The 21,065-nt window shown below is 42.5% G+C and overlaps 1 protein-coding gene across 3 annotated transcripts; it reads left to right on the top strand.

Moving 5' to 3' along the window:
* Window positions 1–344: 344 nt before the first annotated feature.
* On the top strand, window positions 345–17,906 carry LOC102403078 (plasminogen activator inhibitor 2). Of its 3 annotated transcripts, none has more exons than XM_006050656.4 (8): window positions 345–433; window positions 4,658–4,837; window positions 9,074–9,193; window positions 10,828–10,956; window positions 11,599–11,716; window positions 15,725–15,867; window positions 16,541–16,705; window positions 17,247–17,906. In XM_006050656.4, the coding sequence occupies exons 2-8, from the start codon at window positions 4,667–4,669 to the stop codon at window positions 17,649–17,651; spliced, it is 1,251 nt and encodes a 416-aa protein (XP_006050718.1). In that variant the 5' UTR covers window positions 345–433; window positions 4,658–4,666; the 3' UTR covers window positions 17,652–17,906. The 3 variants fall into 3 exon arrangements, with proteins under 3 accessions (XP_006050718.1, XP_044790477.1, XP_006050717.1); XM_044934542.2 differs by lacking the exon at window positions 345–433 and adding an exon at window positions 2,688–2,741; XM_006050655.4 differs by lacking the exon at window positions 345–433 and adding an exon at window positions 2,841–3,204.
* The last annotated feature ends 3,159 nt before the right edge of the window (window positions 17,907–21,065 follow it).

The following is a 21,065-nucleotide window of genomic DNA, read 5'->3' as shown; positions in this document are numbered from 1 at the left end:
ATTCCATTGCTTTTTAAGTATTGCAAAAAGCTCCCAGGCCATTCTTGTCAAAAGATAGAAGAGACATTGTAGAATTTCTTACCAAGAGAGCAAGCTAAAGAGGGGACTGTTGAAACTGGGGCTGACAGATTTTAGCTAATTTTATTTTATTCATTTTTTTATATTTTAGCTAATTTTAATAGGCATGTGTAGGTATTGCTAAATTTTAAAGTTTCTGAATGATGTCATCTTCGTAAATGATGCCTTAGCAAACGAGCATTTCTATTCTAATGATGTCTTTCTGAGTAAAATGTTGAATCACTCAAAGGACACAGATAGAGAGAGAAAAAAAATGCCACGTGGGAGGGGCAGAGCTTTATAAAACTGGTCATTGCCATGCCTGAATGCTAACAACGCTCAGAAGGCCGTTTCCTGTCAGGCAGAGAAGGATCAGGTACTTCAGCCATTTCCATGTCTCTCTCTGTGAAATAGGGTTTTATTTTGCATACTGGTATTATTAACATAATGAAAATTAAACTGTGGGATGTTTTTAGAGGATGAGTAAAAGTTTAACGGTGTTTTCTTGTTTAGTTGCTTGTTTGAGAATATTTTGGTTCAAGATTTGAATTAAATTAAGTTACACATAATCTTAAATCTCAGAGATCAGCAAATGCCTATGTAACACTCACCAAGCCCAAATGTACATTCTGGTTGTGATGTCAGTTTTACTGAACAGCTTGGAATGTGTGTATCCTTCACCAGTTCTTGTTTGGCACTGAATTTAATGAAAATAGCTAGACCAAGTAAAATGTATTTTTTTAGCAACTGAAAGTAATTTATAAATTGTACATAAATATGATGAAGACAAAAAGAGGATTCGGTTTTCATCTGAAACAACCAGAAATAAAGCAGGAAACTGAGTGGTTCAGTTCAATACCAGAATATACTTATTGAATTTAGTTTGATAATTGGTCAATTTAGTGAAAGAGAAAGAACAGCCCAGTTAGTTGCTGGATTGACTGAAGTAATAGTTCAATAAATAATTTCATATCCCATAAACAAATAATTATTCATTATGAAATAAATCAAATACAGAAAAGGCTTTTAATTTTATGGGGGGAAAACTTGGTAATTTGGAATGGGAAATTTCCTTCAAGTTATTGTTTTCTCTGTGTCATTAATTTTTCTGGTCAATTTCAAAATATTTACACTGTGTTGCTGCAAAAAAATTCACTTAAAAATGCTACAGCAAACTCAAATCTAACGTTCGATGCCAGTGAGCAGAGGGAGTGTGGCCGTGGGTCTGAGCTCTTTGCCACCTGTGCCAAGTTTCAGTGGCACGTTTGTCAACTTGCGTTTTAGGAACCAACACAAACATCACAGAGACCAGTCCCACATATGATTTTCATCTGTTTGTTCTTCTAAAGATAATATCAAATGTTGGTTAAGGGTATAATACATAGAAATTGTTGAAGTTGTGTAACTCACTCTAGTGTTAAGAAATTCACAACAGGTGTTTCCTGTTCTGAGAGATTCTGATGTCACTCAGTGGCTTCGATTTTACACGGTCTTAGGCAGATTCCCACTTAAATGCAGGGTGGACGTGTGGTAGAGTCAGAAGACACTGTGTATATATACACATATATATGATATATTCACAGATTTCTACAAATATAAACTTCTCAAACCTTATTTGAAAGGTCTGTAGGGACAGCACGGCTGCTGCTGCTGCTCAGTCGCCTCAGTCGTGTCCGACTCTGTGTGACCCCATAGACGGCAGCCCACAAGGCTCCCCCGTCCCTGGGATTCTCCGGGCAGGAACACTGGAGTGGGCTGCCATGCCCTTCTCCAAGGGACAGCACTAGAGCTGGAATTGGAAGCTAGTCTACGCTTTGAAACCGGCTGTGCCGTCGACATCTTCATATTTTCATTGGTACAACAAGAATGACTAGGTTTACCAGCCAAGTGATTATGAAGGTGAATTAAACAGTGAGGCTGAAGGAATTGGTAACTGTGATATAGACATCACACATTCCCTTTTATGTTAAATGCGGTTAATTTCACCTATCTGAAAGATAGAATTTAGACTATTTTAAAAGCAAGTAAATACATCTGGAGTGATTTAATTCTGTCCTTACTTTTAAATTTTTTTAACAAAATAGTCACAGTCAACTGGACTTCTAACTTGGCATTAAAACCCCTCACTTTTCATTTGTCTTGACAAATTTTGCTAGTGTCAAAGTGACTGACTATTCAGGTCATTATAAAGAATTAGGTATAAGAGAAGCCTACATTAAGTAGTTAATTAATTAATTGGTCACATGATGCAGCTTGTGGGATCTTAGTTCCCCAGCCAGGGATCAAGCCCGTGCCCTCAGCAATGAAAGTTCCGAGTCTTAAACACTGGATCACTAGGGAATTCCCAGGCTTAAGTTTATTTTTATAGCTCCAATTCTTTATTTTATTGCACACAATAGAGAAATATTTATGCTATTAATTCTCTGTTTTTGAAATGTATTTGAGAGGACTAATTCATCATAAGGATGATTTTAAAATTGAGAAGGAAGAGGAAACAAATTTCTGAGTCACCCAGGTTAATCTAATCTCAGTGATGAAGCAAGAGAAAAAAGTAATTTTTTGAAACTTAAGCCTTCTAGTAGTATTACAAACTGGCTTCCTTCCTCTTTTTATTTCCTCTTTCTAGCATTTCTCAAACCAGTAACTGGCTGAAACACTTACACATAGTAGTTAAACATCAGCAGGTGAAGTATAAGTGACATTGGACAGAGTGGGTTTCTGAAGATTGAATCCTGGGCTTGAATCCCTGCATCATTACATACAAACTCTGTGACCTCATATATGTCTCAGGATGTAACCTATAGAATAAAGATCAGAATATGTACCTCACATTGATCCTGTGAATATTATAAATTAAAGGAGACAAGAAGGCATGAAAGAGTTTTGGGGACATGTTTTATTTACTTTACTATTTTGTCTTGATAAAATACAATTGGGTGGTATCTCACATGAGAAATTTTGATACAAATGGCAATCACTTTCTTCACGAGAAATGTTTGCGAACCGAGTGTTCACATGACAGCCATGGACTAGGGAGACGTGAGCCTGGGAGGCCCCGCTGAGGGAGCCCAAGGCTGAAGAGAGCCTCCTCGAGGGCCTTCCCCAGCGGCTCCCCAGCCACCGTCCCCAGAAGGTTCCTGTGGAATGGTGAGTGTCAGCGTAGCTTGGTATATTTATAGATTCTGGTAATTGCAGGGTGTGTTTGAAGCCATTGTGAAAGTGCCAGATACAGTCTTTTGGCTAGAACCAGCAGGTACCCACCCACACCTGGGTGTGTCCAAGCGTTTGGCTGCATGCGAGTCTTAGGTCACAGAAGGTGTGTCTGTCATTTATCTTCAGACGGTGGATGGGGTGTGTGTGTTCATGTGTGTGTGTGTGAGCTCCATAAATCCAGGACCACTCCTGCAGAGGGACCTGGTGTTGACTGCCCTGCTAGGGGTGGTGGGAGGAGGGGGGCCTTTCCAGCATCCCAGCAATGAGCTGCTCAGTACAGGGGGCGCTTTGGTAGAAAGGCTGTGGTATGTGAGTGAGTGGAGGGGGTGTAGGAATGGGAGATAGGGCAGTGTGAAATGCTCCCTCTCAAAAGGTGAGTCTAAGTCACTTCTAGAAAGGAGTTTGGCCATCTCCACTGGGGCCAATAAGAGTATGTGTGCATGTGGCATGCATTGGAATATGTGTGTGTTTTCCTCGAGTGTGTGATGGTGATGGTTTAGTCACTAAATCATGTCCATGGACTCTTGTGACCCTGTGGACTGTAGCCTACCAGGCTTCTCTGCCCATGGGATTTCCCAGGCAAGAATACTGGAGTGGGTTGCCAGTTTCCTTCTCCAGGGGATCTTCCTGACCCAGGGATCAAATGTGGGTTTCCTGCATTGCAGGTGGTCTCCTGCATTGCAGGTGAATTCTTTACTGACTAAGCCACCAGGGAAGACCCTAGTGTGTGTATCTGTGGGTCTGTACGTGTGATGTGTGTTTGTAGGTACAACACAGAGGTTGAGAGCATGACCCTGAAGGCCACCCACCCACCTGGCTTCAATTTCCAGTCCTGTCCCTTATAGTTGAGTGACATGGGTCACTTTTCTGATTCTCTTTGGGCAGTAGTTTTTTCCTTTGTAAGCGCAAGAATAGCAGTGCCTTCCTCACAGGGTTTGTGTGAGGATTAACTGGTTTAGTACCTGTGAAATGTTGAACACAGCATCTGTTGTACAGTTAAGAACTCAATAAGGGCTATTTATTGTTATTGCTGTTATTATCATTATTATGAGGTGGAGGGTCACCATGCATCCCAGGACTGTTCCCTCTATCGCAGGATCAGCTGTGTCATTTGCAGGGTCCAGTGCAGGAGGGAAATGCAGGGGGGCCCTTTGTATAAAGTTATTAAGGAACTGCCGGGTTGTGGCAGCGGTGCACTGCACCGGGAGCGGAACCTTTAGTGGCTGCACAGGTCCCAGGGTCACGATGCTGCTGCCCCTGTTCAGGTAAAGGAGAGCAGAGAGGGAACCCCTGCCCTGCGCAGGGTACAGCCTGTGCTACGCCGCTGACATCCTCAAAATGTTGAGTCATCTTGTAGAGCTGTTGCTTTTCCTCGTTTTCCTTCCAGATTGAGACAATGGAAGAACTTTATGTGGCAAATACAATCTTTGCCCTCAATTTCTTCAAGCATCTGGCAAATACAAGCGCTGACACCCAGAATCTCTTCTTCTGTCCCTGGAGCATCTCCTCCACCATGGCCATGGTCTACCTGGGCGCCCGGGGCAATACTGCAGACCAGATAGCCCAAGTGAGTTTCTGTTAAAGTTCCCAGTTGGGACTGAAGGATTCCTGAACTGAATTGCAGAACTGCTCTGATTATATACTTACAGGATCTGGACTATAACAGTCAGTGGCTAGTGGGATCTTAGTTCCCCCACCAGGGATCGAACCCATGCCCTCAGCAATCATCACAAGCCATTACAACACAAGTTACTTAGATTCAAATATATAAAAGAGGCAAACCACGAAAATCCTCAATAGTAGATATAGTAGAAGATTTATCAGTTTTCTTATCCTGCAACATTAGAAATAGTTAATAGTGACTATATCTGACATCTGATAATGTTTATATTTTTCAAAAGATTTGTCTGCTTTATCTCTTACTGGTTTTAAGAGCATCACTGACGGATGGACAGTGGGACTGAAGCACCTTTCCCTGGGTTCCTCTGGTTTCTGCTCTCTCATCTCAGGCTCTTTCCATTTATGTGAAGAATTCCTAGTAGCGGTTTTAAGAGAGTGCCATGAAGAGAAAAAAACTGTCCCAGAGCTTGGTCTCTGCACTCTGGGGGAGGCACCGAGAGCAACACAACTTTGGAGGGCCTCAGACAACATTTTCCGCCCCATGAGCTCATGTCAACAAAATGGGGCTGACCGGATGGCCAGTCTTCAAAGTCAAGGTGGTCGGGGGGGCAGCACTGTGGGGTCTTTCTGTCAGGGCCGCTGGCTTCCTTCCTTGGTGAATGGACAGCAGCTCAGTCAGGGGACCCTTTCACTGGGTCAGGGACTGTGGAAATACATTGACTTACTTCACTTGTACACAGCAGTCATCCTCTGGGATGAACGTGGTGCTATTAAAGCTCACACGACCCTGTCTTCCCTGCGTCCGTGAGGAGACGAGGTAATTACATCGTTAAAATTCTTTCCTAGTCCCGTGCATACAGACGTCAGCACTGAGTGCTGGGCATCCAAGCTCTGTTTCTCACAAGTGTGGATGCTGTCCTCAGTCACACCGGAGTTTCCCGTGAGAATCGCACCTGAGTGTGTGAGTACAGGGAGATGGACAGTCTTCTAGGTACACGGTGACCCACTTAAGGCAGGCCTCATTTGGAGTGGCTCACACAGAGTGTTAGCCAATCTCACTGCAGGAGGAAAAGGGCTGGGAGCTTCTCTCTTTGTTTGTGGCAGTTTGAACATCAAGACTCACAACAAAGCCCAGTTGCTCAATTCTTTGATACCAGCCACATTTTGCAAAACTCCTTCCCCTTTATTTTCTTTGCCTTGAAAAAAAAAAAAGGCAGTGAACTCCATTAAAAACTTTAGAAAACATCAAGGACTTCAATTTTTATTTTTATTTAGTTTTTGGCCATGCTGTGTGGCATGTGGACTGTTAATTCCCTTCCCCCTGCACTGGAAGCATGGAGTCTTAACCACTGGACCACCAGGGAAGTCTCCATTTTTTAAATATAAAAGAATCAGAAGCAATTTTTTCTTTTTTTTTGAGGACAGATGCCAAACAAAATGCTCTAGGTGCTAAAGAGAAAATCTTGATTTTGCTACCAGAGGAAAATAACTTATTGGTCACTCATGCTACAACACAGCTTTTCTGTGTTTGGAAAGTATTTTTTGCATGTGGGACAAGAATTTTATATACAGTTTTCTTGTAACTGCCACATGGGAAGATTTTAAAATTCAAAGGCAAATTGGATTAATTCTCTACCAAAAAAAGAGAGGAGATGCTTTTTGGTTTGGACATGGAAGCCTGGACTTTGGGGACAGAGCTGCCTGTCTTTGGTTGGTGGTTTTGCCACTTACTAGGTGTGTAAATGAAGACATTTAAACACTCTGAGCCTCAGCTTTCTTATTTTTTATTTTATAAGAACAACTTCGTTGAGATATAGTTTACATTTCGTAAAACGCACCCATTTACAGTTTACAATCCAGCGGTTCTTAGGGTATCCGCAGCCATCACCACAGTCTAGTTTTGGGGTGTCTTCTTCTTCCTCAAAGGGGTTCTGTATGGTCCATGGCTGTACCACCCTGAACCCTCCCAATCTTGGAAGCTAAGCCCAGGGCTGGGCCTGGTTAGTACTTGGATGGGAGACATTCTGTACCCATAAACTATATTAATTTGATCATACATAATGCGGATTGTTGTTGCTGCTGCTGCTGCTAAGTTGCTTCAGTCGTGTCCGACTCTGTGCGACCCCATAGATGGCAGCCCACCAACCAGGCTTCCCCGTCCCTGGGATTCTCCAGGCAAGAACACTGGAGTGGGTTGCCATTTCCTTCTCCAATGTGTGAAAGTGAAAAGTGAAAGGGAAGTCACTCAGTCGTGTCCGACTCTTCGCGACCCCATGGACTGCAGCCCACCAGACTCCTCCATCCACGGGATTTTCTAGGCAAGAGTACTGGAGTGGGGTGCCATTGCCTTCTCCAAATGCGGATTGTTAACCACATATTTTGTTCAATAGGTGCAGACCTCTCGAACACCATTTGATAACTCAAAAGAGTCTAGTAGTAACTTTCATATTTTTAAAATGTAAATGAAAATGTGTATTGGGCAAGATGAGTATGAAGATTAGCGTTAACAGGAGAGGCATGTGGTAGAACTAATTGTTTTCATAGCTGATACTTACAATGCCCCAGCCAGGTACTTTGCTGAGAATGTTTTATGAATTTATCCACAGAATACAAAATCCTGTGAGGTAGGTGCTCTGATTACCGTATTAACTTTACAGATGAGACAATCAGGGCAGGAAGAGGCTGCCCACATTTGGGAACTGGTGTAGCTGGTAAGGCTGGAACGGTTGTAGGGGAAAAAGGAGCAAATAGAATAAATAGATACTCTCTTACAGAGTACAGGCAATGTGAGATTTGCAGGAGTATTTTTACCCAGCTCTTATCTTTAGGATAAGGCCACAGACCGGCCTGGGCCAGGCCAGCTCTCTGGGCAGGGTGCCTGCCTCAGCCTGGCTCAGGACCATGACACACACCCCACACCCCACACCTGCAAGGACTCTTGCCATGACTCGAGTGTGCTTCAGTGCTACCCAGAGACCCCAACTTATGGGTCAACTTCCTTAAAAGGTAGGACAACCAGAGAAGCTCTTACACAAAGTATTCCTCCCTTTTACAGTGTCAGTCAGACTGCTTTTCAGAGAGTATTAGGTAGGAACTTATGATATATGATCTGAAGAGCAGAGAAAGACCCCAGAAATCCTAACACCTCTCCTTCCAGCCTAGAAATCCACCATCTGCTGGGCAAGGTTGCCTTCCCTTCCTTGGCAGAGCCTCCACCATCAATGCTTTACCAATAAGTTCCTCCCTGCCTGGGGCCCCATGGCTCTGGGACCGAAAGGATGCTGGAGGTGGTGGGGGTGGGGTGGGTGTCAGGGTCAAGCGGAGGAGTCTACTGTACTGGGGGAGGGGGCTTGAGGCACCTTCCAGGGCCAGTCTGCACCTGCCAGTTTCACTGTTAGCTGGATCTGCCACTTACAACATAAAGAAATTCACATTGGGACGTCTTGGTGGTCCAGTGGCTAAGACTTTGTGCTCCCAACACAAGGGGACCTGGATCTGATCCCTGGCCGGGGAACATGTGGAAACTAAAGATCCTGCATGCCGCAGCTAAAGATGCTGCCTGCCTCAACTAAGACCATGGGCAGCTAAATAAATACATAAATGCAAATAAATATTAAAAAAAAGGAATTCATATTGTCATCTGACCCCTGCCATCTTCCCCCAACATGGACAGAAGTGAGGGATTTCTTTATGTGTAAATAATGTATGTGCAAGTGTTTTAGGTGATGCTCGGTAATACTGAGCACCCTGTGTTTGTGCTGAAGCTAGCAGTGGCTGCTGGCAGTCGGGAGGGCGTAGCGTGTAAGGCCACCGAACACAGAGATACAAGGTCAGGCGGTAACCTTATTTCTTCCTTCAAAATACTGGGATGTTTTCAAGGAGGTTTATGAGTTGGGTGATAATTTAGATAATTTAATTAAAAGGTTATAAATCATCTCATTATATTTTGTTTGGTCAAAATGGCCAGTATTTGAATTAGTATAAAATAACTCATGCTAATTCCCATGAAGAGAATTTCATGGACTGACACATATTATACTTGAAGAGCATCTGTGCTTGTTGCCCAGACACAAAGGCAGGGAACTTGACGTAGGACCACTAAGAGGTACTTGACAGCCGTTGGTTTAAAAGCTAAATAATGCAGCAGAAAAATGTACCCAATTTTCTCGAATTCCAATTGTAGGTGCTTCAGTTTAACCAAGTTGGAGTCCACAGAGGCACCCCAGTGACCCCACGGAGCCTCAGCAGTTATAATTTCTCACAGCAGATCCAGAGGGGCACCTATCCTGATGCTATTTTGCAGGTATCTGACTCATCCATTCCTAGTTCTTTTGTATTTTGTTTCCAGAAACTTCTTGTCTTAAAGTCACAATATTAGGGAAGGAACCTAGTACAACTTCCACCTTTCATAGGAAGAAAACTAAGACTCACAGTCCTTGAGTAAATATCTTACAGTCACTCTCGTAGGGAAGGGCAGAGCTGGGGTAGAATCCACGCTTTATGACTTCCAGGTCAAGACTGTTTGTAAATTCTGTCACATTACTCTGCCATTAGTTGGGTATGTATAATTTATTCTAAAGCCACGGTAGAGACTCCTACTATACACATGTGTGAATGCGGATTTCCAGAGTAAGGGGTGACAAGTAATTGAGAAATGGAGGTGGCCAGCCCTGGTGACTTCAGAAGAGGTCACTGACCTTCATGTATCCTTTATCTCCTCTCTCCCTATCTATCTAGGGCTTCCCCAATGGCTCAGTGGTAAATAATCTGCCTGCAATGCAGGAGACACAGGTTCAATCCCTGGATAAGATGATTCCCTGGAGAGGAAATGGCAACCCACTCCAGTATTCTTGCCTGAAAAATCCCATGGACAGAGGAGCTTGGCGGGTTACAGTTCAAAGAGTCACAGAGTTGGGCCCAACTGAGCGACTGAGCACAAGCACACACTGTCATTATGACCACCATCTACTCTCTATCTATCTATCTATCTCTCTATCTATCATATTCCTTCTCCCTCCCTATCTGTCGATCTATCATCATCATTATTAACAACAGAACAACACCAATCTATCCACCTATTTATCATTATTGTGATCATCATCTACTCTCTATCTATCTACCATCCATTCATCTAGTCAATCTCAAGTTAGTATCTTTTCCCAGTACTCCACTTCCTTAAACACTATTCAGCCACATTATAAGAGCATGGTGTAGATGGGCTCCTATTGGTAAATAACTTCCACAATCACCCTCTGATTTAGGTCCTCTCACAGGTTCCTTCTTAGGAATGCTGATGCTCCATCTGTCTGTCACTCAGGGAATTACAGACTCAAGACGACGAGAGGGCCTCTTCAAAAGGCGATTCTGGCCAGGCCTGAGTGGACAGCTGATGGTCCATCTTCAGGGCTCTGACCTCAGCTTCACCCAGCCACTGCTGTGACTAAGCCCTGTGTCTGTCATCATGCTCGAAAACTTCAGGTTGGGGATTGGAATTCCCCTCGATTTTATGTTTTCTAAACTCCAGATTCCATTGCACAGACAACCCCTTAATTATGCCAAGGGACTTGTATAAGTTATATAAACTTTTAAAAGAACATTTCTAAGGTAACATTTTAATATGATAAAAATTGCTTAGAGACTATAGCTTAGGTAAGTATCAAAGGAGCCTGACTTTTTCTAGGATCTCAGTTCTGTTACAAATAAATCCAATCCTATGGGCACAGAAAAATTTGAAACAAGTCAAAAATTATCTGATAAGTTTTAATGTACTATATCCATATCAAAATTATTTCCTGAGTTACCTCTAAAGTGCCAGAAAAAAAAGTATATTGTAATACAGCATTTTATTGATATCCTAGAAAAAAATACTATTGCTTAAGAAATATCTTGTTTAGAAGTCCTGAGTTATATAAATTGAATCTCTCCTTTCCTTTTAAGGCACAAGCTGCGGGGGTAATCCATTCATCCTTCCATTCTCTCAGCAATGCTATCAACGTGTCCATGGGGGAGTATTTATTGGAAAGTGCCAATAAACTGTTTGGAGAGAAATCTGCAAGATTCAAGGAAGTGAGTGAAACCTGTGATCTAAATAGCAGGGTTCCAAACTTGCAACGAGATCACTTTCAAAGCTGTTTTCTCTGATTCATTCCCAGAGGGTGAGAATTCCACTCAGGCTCGCAAGGCTCCCCGAGGCCATGGGACACGATCCAACACAGGCATGCTTGTGTTCCCTCCGTGGGTGTTTCCTATTTCTACTGTAAAAACCCCACATGGAAAGTCACAAGTCAGGAGGTGCGCACAGGTGTTCCCAGAACCACTAACCCCTCGCCCAGCCTCTCCCTCTGCATTCAGGGTTCATTGTGCAAAGTATGCAGCAGAACAAAGGCAGTCGGGACTGGATTGGGGGGGGGGTCAAGAGAGCACATAATCAGCTTCCAGCCAACCTCCCCCTACCCTGCTTCAGGCTCCCCAGTCTTGACAGGAAACCTGTAATTTACAAATATACCACAGATGGTTGGATATCCCGGAGGAGGGCATGGCAGCCCACTCCAGTATTCTTGGCTGGAGATTTCCATGGACAGAGGAGCCTAGAGGGCTGCAGTCCACGGGGTCACAAAGAGTCAGACACAACCGAGCAGCTAACACTTTCACTTTCACTTGTTGGGTATATATTCTAAGTAATCTTGTCATTATTTTTTCACTTTAAAGGAATACATGCAACTCTCCAAGAAATATTACTCTACAGAACCTCAGGCAGTCGACTTCCTAGAATGTGCAGAAGATGCCAGAAAAAAGATTAATTCCTGGGTCAAGACTCAAACCAAAGGTAAAACCAAGAAATAGTTTCTGCTCTTCTTTCCACGTAGAAAACTCTGATGTGTGTGTGTGTGTGTGTGTATGTGTGTGTGTGTGTGTGTGTGTTTAAAATCCTTGAACTTAGCCCTTACTCCTAATCTTAGTTATTTTGGCTAATGTAACCTGATTCTTGTTGAGCTTTGTGGTGTTTTAAGTGAGAAAATCAGAGAAGGCAATGGCACCCCACTCCAGTACTCTTGCCTGGAAAATCCCATGGACGAGGGAGCCTGGTGGGTTGCAGTCCATGGGGTCGAGAAGAGTCAGACACGACTGAGCGACTTCACTTTCACTTTTCACTTTCATGCATTGGAGAAGGAAATGGCAGCCCACTCCAGTGTTCTTGCCTGGAGAATCCCAGGGACGGGGGAGCCTGGTGGGCTGCCGTCTATGGGGTCGCACAGAGTAGGACACGACTGAAGCGACTTAGCAGCAGCAAGTGAGAAAAAAATAATCAAGGTCTACTAATAGAAGATATATATTCAGTAATCTGGTTTGGATTATTACTGAATAGAATATAAGAAGAGGCAGATCTTTTCTAATATAGGAAATATCAGTATTGAAATAATTGTGACTTTATATTCACTGCAAACAAAAACCAAGAAAAAAGGAACAATATTCAACTGAGTAATTGATGTGAGAATATGGGCAATGGAAAAAGGAGGGATCATAAAATTTTAGCTCTTCTGTTTCACCATCCAGAGTCAGTATGCTGTCCAGTTCTTTCAGTCCCTTCTTCATCTCCCATTAACCGTCTAAGCTACTTCTACCTGTATTATGCGTGTCCTCAGTTCCTAACTGACTCATCCAAGATCCCACTATCTGTTCCTGGTGCAGCTGGGGTTTCCTCTTCTTCTGAGCCTTAGTCTAATTCTGGAATTCTTCAAATTAACGTTTAAAGAGTTTGATAACTTAATGCAGAAAACATATTTTCACGTATCTCCTATGCTTATTTATTTACTTTTAAATACATTTTTGGAGAAGGCGATGGCACCCCACTCCAGGACTCTTGCCTGGAAAATCCCATGGACGGAGGAGCCTGGTGGGCTGCAGTCCGTGGGATCGCTAGGAGTCGGACACGACTGAGTGACTTCACTTTCACTTTTCACTTGCATGCATTGGAGAAGGAAATGGCAACCCACTCCAGTGTTCTTGTCTGGAGAATCCCAGGGATGGGGGAGCCTGGTGGGCTGGCGTCTATGGGGTCACACAGAGTCGGACACGACTGAAGCGACTTAGCAGCAGCAGCAGCAAATACATTTTTATTTGGCTGTGTTGGGTCACAGTTGTGGCATGTGAAATCTAGTTGCCTGACCAGGGATTGAACCTGGGCCCCCCAGCGTTGGCAGCATGGAATCTGAGCCACTGGACTACTAGGGAAGTCCCTGCCTCCTATGTTTAAAACATTATTTCAAACCATAGTATGCTATCCTTGTTTCTTAGCTACCATAATAGAAAAAGCACTTGTATTAAGTTCTGTAGAATTGAAAAAAGAATTATTGTTCCTCTAAAAACAGTTGGCCTACTCTAGTTCTTCATTTCTAGATTTTTAAATTACTGCTCTGAAAGATTGATGCACCACTGACAAAAATGAAGCAGAGAAAGTGAAGATTTAACAAAAATGCAAGTCAAAGCAGATTGCAAAATCAAAGAGATGCATGAAAGCTTTGCTTTTTTGAGAACAGCAAGAATTTCCTTCTTTCTAAGCGTTTGTGGTGAATGGCTATAAATCAATCAGTGAAACTGCAAAAATGCCAAATAGTCATTTAGACTGATTGTTTTACCAATTTTTATAGTAATTTGAGAAAAATTTCTTTTTTCCTTGTTATGATCATTTTGTGTCACAAAGTTAAATAAAGTCCCAGTAGATTTCCAAGTGGTAACCAGGAGTTTTAATTGCTAGGGGTTATACTGAATGACGGAGAAGGCAATGGCACCCACTCCAGTACTCTTGCCTGGAAAATCCCATGGATGGAGGAGCCTGGAAGGCTGCAGTCCATGGGGCCGCTGAGGGTTGGACACGACTGAGCGACTTCACTTTCACTTTTCACTTTCATGCATCGGAGAAGGAAATGGCAACCCACTCCAGTGTTCTTGTCTGGAGAATCCTGGGGACTGAGGAGCCTGGTAGGCTGCAGTCAATGGGGTCGCTAAGAGTTGGACACGACTGAGAGACTTCCCTTTCACTTTTCACTTTCATGCCTTGGAGAAGGAAATGGCAACCCACTCCAGTGTTCTTGCCTGGAGAATCCCAGGGACGGGGAAGCCTGGTGGGCTGCCGTCTATGGGGTCGCACAGAGTCAGACACGACTGAAGAGACTTAGCATAGCATAGCAAGCATACTGAATGAAGATATTGAATAACTGTACTGAAACTGGTCAGACTACAGTGACCTTTTTGCTTGAGTCCTGTATCTGTCAGCAGAAATGGAAGACGGTGGAGTTCTGAGCAGCTCCCAAGCATTGTGACCTTGGAAGGATTACTAAGATCTCACTACGGTGTCCGTTTGTGTTGCTGTTCAGTTGCTAAGTCACGTCCAACTCTTTGCCGCCCCATGAACTGCAGCAAGCCAGGCTTCCCTGTCCTTTACTATCTCCTGCAGGTTACTCAAACTCATGCCCATTGAGTCAGTGATGCCATAGAACCATCTCATCCTCTGTTGCTGCCTTCTCCTCTTGCTCTCAGTCTTTCCAGCATCAGGGTCTTTTCCAATGAGTTGACTCTTCCCAGCAGGTGGCCAAAGTACTGGAGCTTCAGCTTCAGTATCAGTCCTTTCAATGAATATTCAAGGTTGATTTCCTATTTGTGTAAAATGACACTAATAATACTCCCTTACTGGAATGGTTGTGAGGAGTAAATAGAATAATGTGGTTGAAATATTGCAGAGCAAGTATTCACTATAAATGGGCTGTTTCTTAAACCAACTTAAAAAAAAAAAATCACACTCAAATATTATCACTTCTGGGAACTTTCTTGGACTCAGTCATTCATTCCCTTCTCTGTGTTGTTACAGTTCTCTGCATTATTCAGCTCTCTTAATAGAACTCACCGCACTTTCTTTCCTGAATGATTTAGAATGTCTTTTCCAATATTCTAAACCCGCCCCACCCCCAGGACAATTTTTCCTTTATTACTTCATGAATCTGTGCTATTCCTGATATAGGTGTAGCACAACTTCCAAAACACTGTTTTTGGATGAATCAATGAGTTAGACCTATGGGCTGTCTAGACCAGACCTAGAAGGGGCCCTACTGACATACTGGGGAAATGCACTATTAAATGCCTTGGTAGTGTCAGTCGCTCAGTCGTGCCTGACTCTTTGCGATCCCATGGACTGTAGCCGGCCAGGCTCCTCTGCCCATGAAATTCTCCAGGCAAGAATACTGGAGTGGGTTGCAATTCTCTTCTCCAAGGGATCTTCACCATCCAGGGACTGAACTCGGGTCTTCTGCATTCCTGGCAGATTCTTTACTATCTGAGCCACTAGGGAAGCCCATTATATTCCTTGAGTCTCTTTTTCACTCCCATCTGAATGAACTAACTTCATATAACTATAAAACTTTGAGAAAACAGTATAAAAGGAATTTAAAACTTTCTGGGACTTCTCTGGCAGTCCAGGGGTTAAGACTCTGTGCTCTCAAAGCAAGGGACGCAGGTTCAGTTTCTGGTCAGAGGAATAAGATCCTGCATGCAGCACAAAGAAAAAAAAATTAAAAGAAACTTAAAATTTTTTTCCCAAGTCTGATAGCAATTCTAAATCTTAAATACATTCTTCATTTGCTTTTGAATTTTGCAAACCTGAAAAATTTTTACTTATGTTTTAAATAAATTAAGAGAAAAATTTGAATGTGAATATCAACATCTCTGCAGAGTTTGATAAATGTGGATGCTAAGCTTGATGGTGACTCAAAAGATTCAAGAAATCATAATGACTTTGTAATTGTTAATCATGAAACATAAGCATATATCATATTTTCTGTAGGCAAAATCCCAAACTTGTTACCTGAAGGTTCTGTTGATGCAGACACCAAGATGGTCCTGGTGAATGCTATCTACTTCAAAGGAAAATGGAAGACTCCATTTCAGAAGAAACTAAAGGGGCTTTATCCTTTCCGTGTGAACTCGGTATGAGACAATGAAAACAAAACAGATTTTCTTAATATATATTTTAGGGTCTTTGACAAAATAGAAAAAGAAAAATTGGGACCACTCATTGATACCCATACATGATTTGCTATTAATAGTTATACACACTGGATAGTTGATTGACTCTTTCAGGTTACTGAATAGCACTTAGTAATTTTCTGAGAGGTCATATGAGTAATGGTAAAGACCATGGGCTTTATAATTACACAATCTTGGACTCATATGTAGGCTGTACCAACTATGATGTTAGTTGTGGTTCATACACTCCTTTTTTTGATCTGTGAAACTAGGATGATAATATCCAACTCAAAATGTTGTTGTAAAGATTCAATGAGATTTTGCAGAGTACTTGACCCCTAGTAGGTCCTGAACAAATGTTTTAGTATTTAATTATAATTGTCCATCTTATTACTAATGGGCATAATCTTGAAAAAACAAAATAGATCAGAATCACTGTGAGAGTACACAAATAATAAATTTTTATTTTTTAAAATATATTTGGATGTTTTTAGACAAATTTCAAAACAAATTTTTAATTAAAAAAAATCTATTTCTTTAGCATGAAAGAAGAACCCATTCTCTTTTGTATCTGATTGTAAATCTTTTGACATCTTATTATCAACTTTCATATTTTACTTTTTAATTACTCTAGACTCAGCACAAATCAGTAGAGATGATGTTCCTGCATGAAAAGCTAAACATTGGATACATAGCAGACCTGAAGGTCCAGATTCTAGAACTCCCATATGCTGGAGAGGTCAGTATGTTCCTGCTGCTTCCAGATGGAATTGCTGAATCCTCTACAGGCTTGGAGTTGGTAAGAATTCCAACTTCCCTTGTTTTAAACTCTGGGGCTAAACTTGCCTTTGCACATGTCTGCTGCTGCTGTTGCTATTTAGTTGCTAAATCACATCCTACTCTTTGAGACCCCCGGGACTTCAGCCCGCCATACTCCTCTGTCCCTGGGATTTCCCAGGCAAGATTACTGGAGCAGGTAGCCATTTCCTCTCCAGGGGATCTTCCTGACCCAAGGATCAAACCCACGTCTCCTGCATTGGCCAGTGGATTTTTTATCACTGAGTCACCTGGGAAGCTGTTGCACATGCCTACCATCTGAGGAAATGGTGTGCAGTTTGAATATGTGAACTTGTTTGAGACAAATTGTGCCAGGTTTCCCAGTCATTCAGAAACTTTAAACACATCTCATATATGCTATCTTCTTGGAAAATTTTTACCTAACTATTAAATTTTAATATCACCTTCTTTACTTTAATATAGTAAAGTCATTGGTTGTCAACATTAGAGGTTGTTGTCCTTCTCTGCTAAGCACTCAGTGGTTTTATGCTTTGGATTCATAGCTGGAGAGTGAAATCACCCATGACAAACTCAGCAAGTGGCTCAGCGGGGACACCATGGGTGAGGATGACGTGGAGGTGTACATCCCCAAGTTCAAACTGGAAGAGCGTTATGGACTCAAGACCATTCTCACGGGCATGGGCATGGGCGATGCCTTCAGCCAAGGCCGAGCCAATTTCTCAGGCATGTCAGAAAAGAATGACCTGTTTCTGTCTGAAGTGTTTCATCAAGCTTCTGTGGATGTGAATGAGGAGGGCACTGAGGCTGCTGCCGGCACTGGGGCCATTGTAACAGGGAGAACAGGCCACGGAGGCCCGCAGTTCGTGGCAGACCATCCTTTCCTCTTCCTTATTGTGCACAAGATAACCAAGAGCATTCTCTTCTGGGGTAGATTTGCATCACCCTAAATTGAAAGTTTCCGTTTCTGCACAGGAATTTATAATATGGGGTATAAACCTCAGGATTTCTGCAAGTGCCAAATCTTTAGAGACCTCTGCATGTTTCTGCTTTTCTGAACTTCTATTACACACTAACTAGAAACACAGACATAGCGTGACATCTGTCAATCTTAACATTACCCGCCCCCCCGCCATTAATCATTTGGCCTCCTAAAATGGGATGATATCTCATTAAGCTCTTTCTTACTCTCAGTTTATTTTATAGCATTAACTTTTACTGTATTATTTATTGTTTTGTATACTTTTTTAAAAAAATTATGGTCGCTGTCTACTGAAGCCAGTTATCACTTATTTTTCTTTCTAAGAAAATATATGTATTTGTGGGCTTCCCTGGTGGCTCAGAGGGTGAAGAATCCACCTGCAATGCAGGATACCTGAGTTCGATCCCTGGGTCGGGAAGATCCCCTGGAGAAGGGAATGGCTACCCACTTCAGTTTTCTTGCCTGGAGAATTCCATGGACAGAGGAGCCTAGCAGGCTACAGTCCATGGGGTTGCAACAAGTGAGACACGACTTAGTGACTAAGCATGCAGGCATATGTATTTGTCCTTATAATTAAGGATAAGTAGGTGGCCTTCCATGCCCTTTTGTAATAGAAACCTAGAAGAAAGCATTGAACAACAGGGAAATGTATATTGTGTGCATTTCTAGCATTATGTATCCCATACACTTGGCTGTAACTTACATAAGGTTGCAAAAATGTAGAAAATAAACCTATTTTCACAAACTGTTTGTTTGTTCACATTCTATTAGGTCTTTAGATTATAAGATCTGGTTATCTTGTTTCTCAGCAATCAGGCATCACGGCTCATTTGTGAGAACCAAGTAAACAGAATAAGAGAGCCAAGGGAATAAACAACTGCTTTGCAAGGGGCCCCAGTGGTGGGGGTGGAATGGAGTTGTGTGAAAAATTGATTAAACTGCTTTCTCACAGCAGCAGAAAGTATAGCAATTCAAAAGGATAGTTTGGGTCAGAGTCCTCTGGGGACCCCTGTGTTCAAATCAGGACATCAGGAATAAACACTGAGTCTAGTGGTGCAGACACAGCATCAAGGCCAACTCATAGAGTGCACTGAGAGAGCGTTCAGAGGGGTAGAGAAGAGCTGGGCACAAGGGTGGAAGGAAAACATAAGCTGACTTCTTTTAAGTGTGTTTGCTTCAAATAGCACTGAATACTTCTGAGTGGATGAGCAACACATAAAAACATAATTTAAGTCCTGAGAAATAAGGAAGATTTGAGGTTTAGGGAGTTTGACCTGGCTACAGAAGTGTGGCTGGTCCTGAAAATGCATTCCAGGCACTGCCCTCTTTATGATGAAATCCAGGGATGGGTGACCCACGGCTAAAGAGGCAGCCTTATGACCTTGTCTTAACTGCACCTAAATCCCAGTTTGAACACTTATGAGTCTGCTAACCACAAGCTGGGAATGATGCTTCTTCCTGCTTCAGTTTTCTTTCAGTGTAAACTGCCGGGGTCCAGCCCCGGTGGATCCAGGGAATTCGAAGGGGAGACGGCTTTGGCGATCAGGATACTATAGAATTAAAGATATAAAGAGTGGTTAAATAAGGATAGCTCAGTGAGAAAATTCAGTGGAGAAAAGAGGCTGAATAACTTGGTTTACGTGGAAAGCTAATAAAATTCCAAAACAAGGAATTTGCGTCACCTACGTAGGCCGCAGGCGTCCTCCCGTTCTCCGGAAGGAGAGGAGACACTAAGGCCTCCCTGGTCAGATCTTAGAAACCCAGGCAAAATTAGTAGGCTTGACGAGCCTCCACACTCTAGATGGGAATTCAGCCAGAAGGCAAGAGAGAACGACATGGGGAGACCAAGTTTCGGTGAACAAGGCCCGCACTTTATTTTCCAAAGTAGTTTTCATACCTTAAGTTGTGCATAGAGAATAATGGGGTAAGGGGTAGAGTCATGCAAGGACAGCAGTCCTTGATCCCTATCGAAGTCAGGCTTTCAAACTTATCATATGCAAAAGTTTAGGTGATTTACATCATCTTCAGGCCAGGAGGCCTGTTAGCATTTTATGATCCTTTCTTCAGAAAACTTATTTTTCTCTAAAGGTGATTATTCTAAAGTCAGGCGCCACCCTCCAAAAGCATTAGATAAAGTTGCATTCCTATAGGGCAAAGGTGTGGAGGGCTATAACAAGAAAATAATTAACTCAAGGGTCCAAGGTTACAAACATTAAAGCTACTACTTACATTCCTATACACCAATTATATTAATCAATATACTCCCAGGGACACAGTAGGTAAGGGATATGGAAACTTAGCAGCAAACATTGGCCCAACAAGTGAAAAACCCTTCACCAATACAATTTCTAATCAATCTTTTAACTGCTCAAAGGAATCTGTATTTAGACAGTTTAGAACATCTCATGCCTCTCACGGTTGGGAGGCTGTGAACAATCACATGTGGCCGGAAGATCCTGTTCAGGCAGGCTAGAGGACTTCCAAAGGAGTTTGTAGGTTGAAACACTCTTGTCACGCCCAGGAACTTTATTAACTGGAGCTATAAGTTAACTCTTTTTCAGAGAGAGGTGGTGGGGGACAGCCCCCCGTAAAGTCAGAGGTGTAGGTGAGAGCACAAAGCAGTAAAGTAGGCAGACTCTGGTTATGGGGGTAGATGCTCGAGAATTTCCAGGGGGACTCCTGAGGCTTGATCCCGCCTTTGCATATGCCAAGCCTCCTTCCTCATGACCTTTGCCACGGGCGGAGTTCCTCACGCTGGCTCCCGGTAGTAAACTAGAGAAAACAGTGCTTTTCTCATAAGGTTGTTCTGATGGTGGAATGAATTCATACCTAACAAGAAATTAAATGAACGCTTAGCACACACAGTACTTAATAAATACTAGTGAGTATAATTATTTTCTCAGTCAGCAATAAACTGTCTCATTGTCAGCTGGTCAAACATAGAGTCACCAAAAATTATTCAGCTAATTCTTTAAGGCTTGAATTGTGATTTATTTTCTCTAAATCAGACATTCTTAAAAATTAGAGGTTCTTCCTTGCTTTCTCCTATTTACTTTTAGATTCATTAAAAAAATGTATTTTACCAATTCATTCAGCAAGGTGATAAATAGTAACTTTCTGAATCATTGTGAGGTTGTGAGTCTTAAGATATATATGACCATCATTACTGAATTAGAGCATGAGCGTAGAATTTTAGGTTCAAAGTGTTCTTCACACTTTGTTGTTATTTGGTTGCTAAGTTGTGTCCAACTCTTTGTGACCCCATGGACTGCAGCATGCCAGGCTTCCCTGTCCTTTACTATCTCCCTGAGTTTGCTCAAATGCAAGTCCATTGAGTCAGTGATGCCATCCAACCATCTCATCCTCTGTCGTCCCCTTCTCC

The sequence above is a fragment of the Bubalus bubalis genome, chromosome 22 (assembly GCF_019923935.1).
Source record: "Bubalus bubalis isolate 160015118507 breed Murrah chromosome 22, NDDB_SH_1, whole genome shotgun sequence".
In the NCBI taxonomy this organism is placed as follows: domain Eukaryota; kingdom Metazoa; phylum Chordata; class Mammalia; order Artiodactyla; family Bovidae; genus Bubalus; species Bubalus bubalis.
This window is presented reverse-complemented; position numbering and strand designations above follow the sequence as displayed.

What these genes read in the sequence shown, in the direction of transcription:
- LOC102403078 (XM_006050655.4), top strand. An exon ending in ATCCTGATGCTATTTTGCAG is followed by an intron (nt 9,194 to 10,827) that starts GTATCTGACTCA and finishes TTTCCTTTTAAG; the next exon opens with GCACAAGCTGCGGGGGTAAT. An exon ending in CCTCTACAGGCTTGGAGTTG is followed by an intron (nt 16,706 to 17,246) that starts GTAAGAATTCCA and finishes TTGGATTCATAG; the next exon opens with CTGGAGAGTGAAATCACCCA.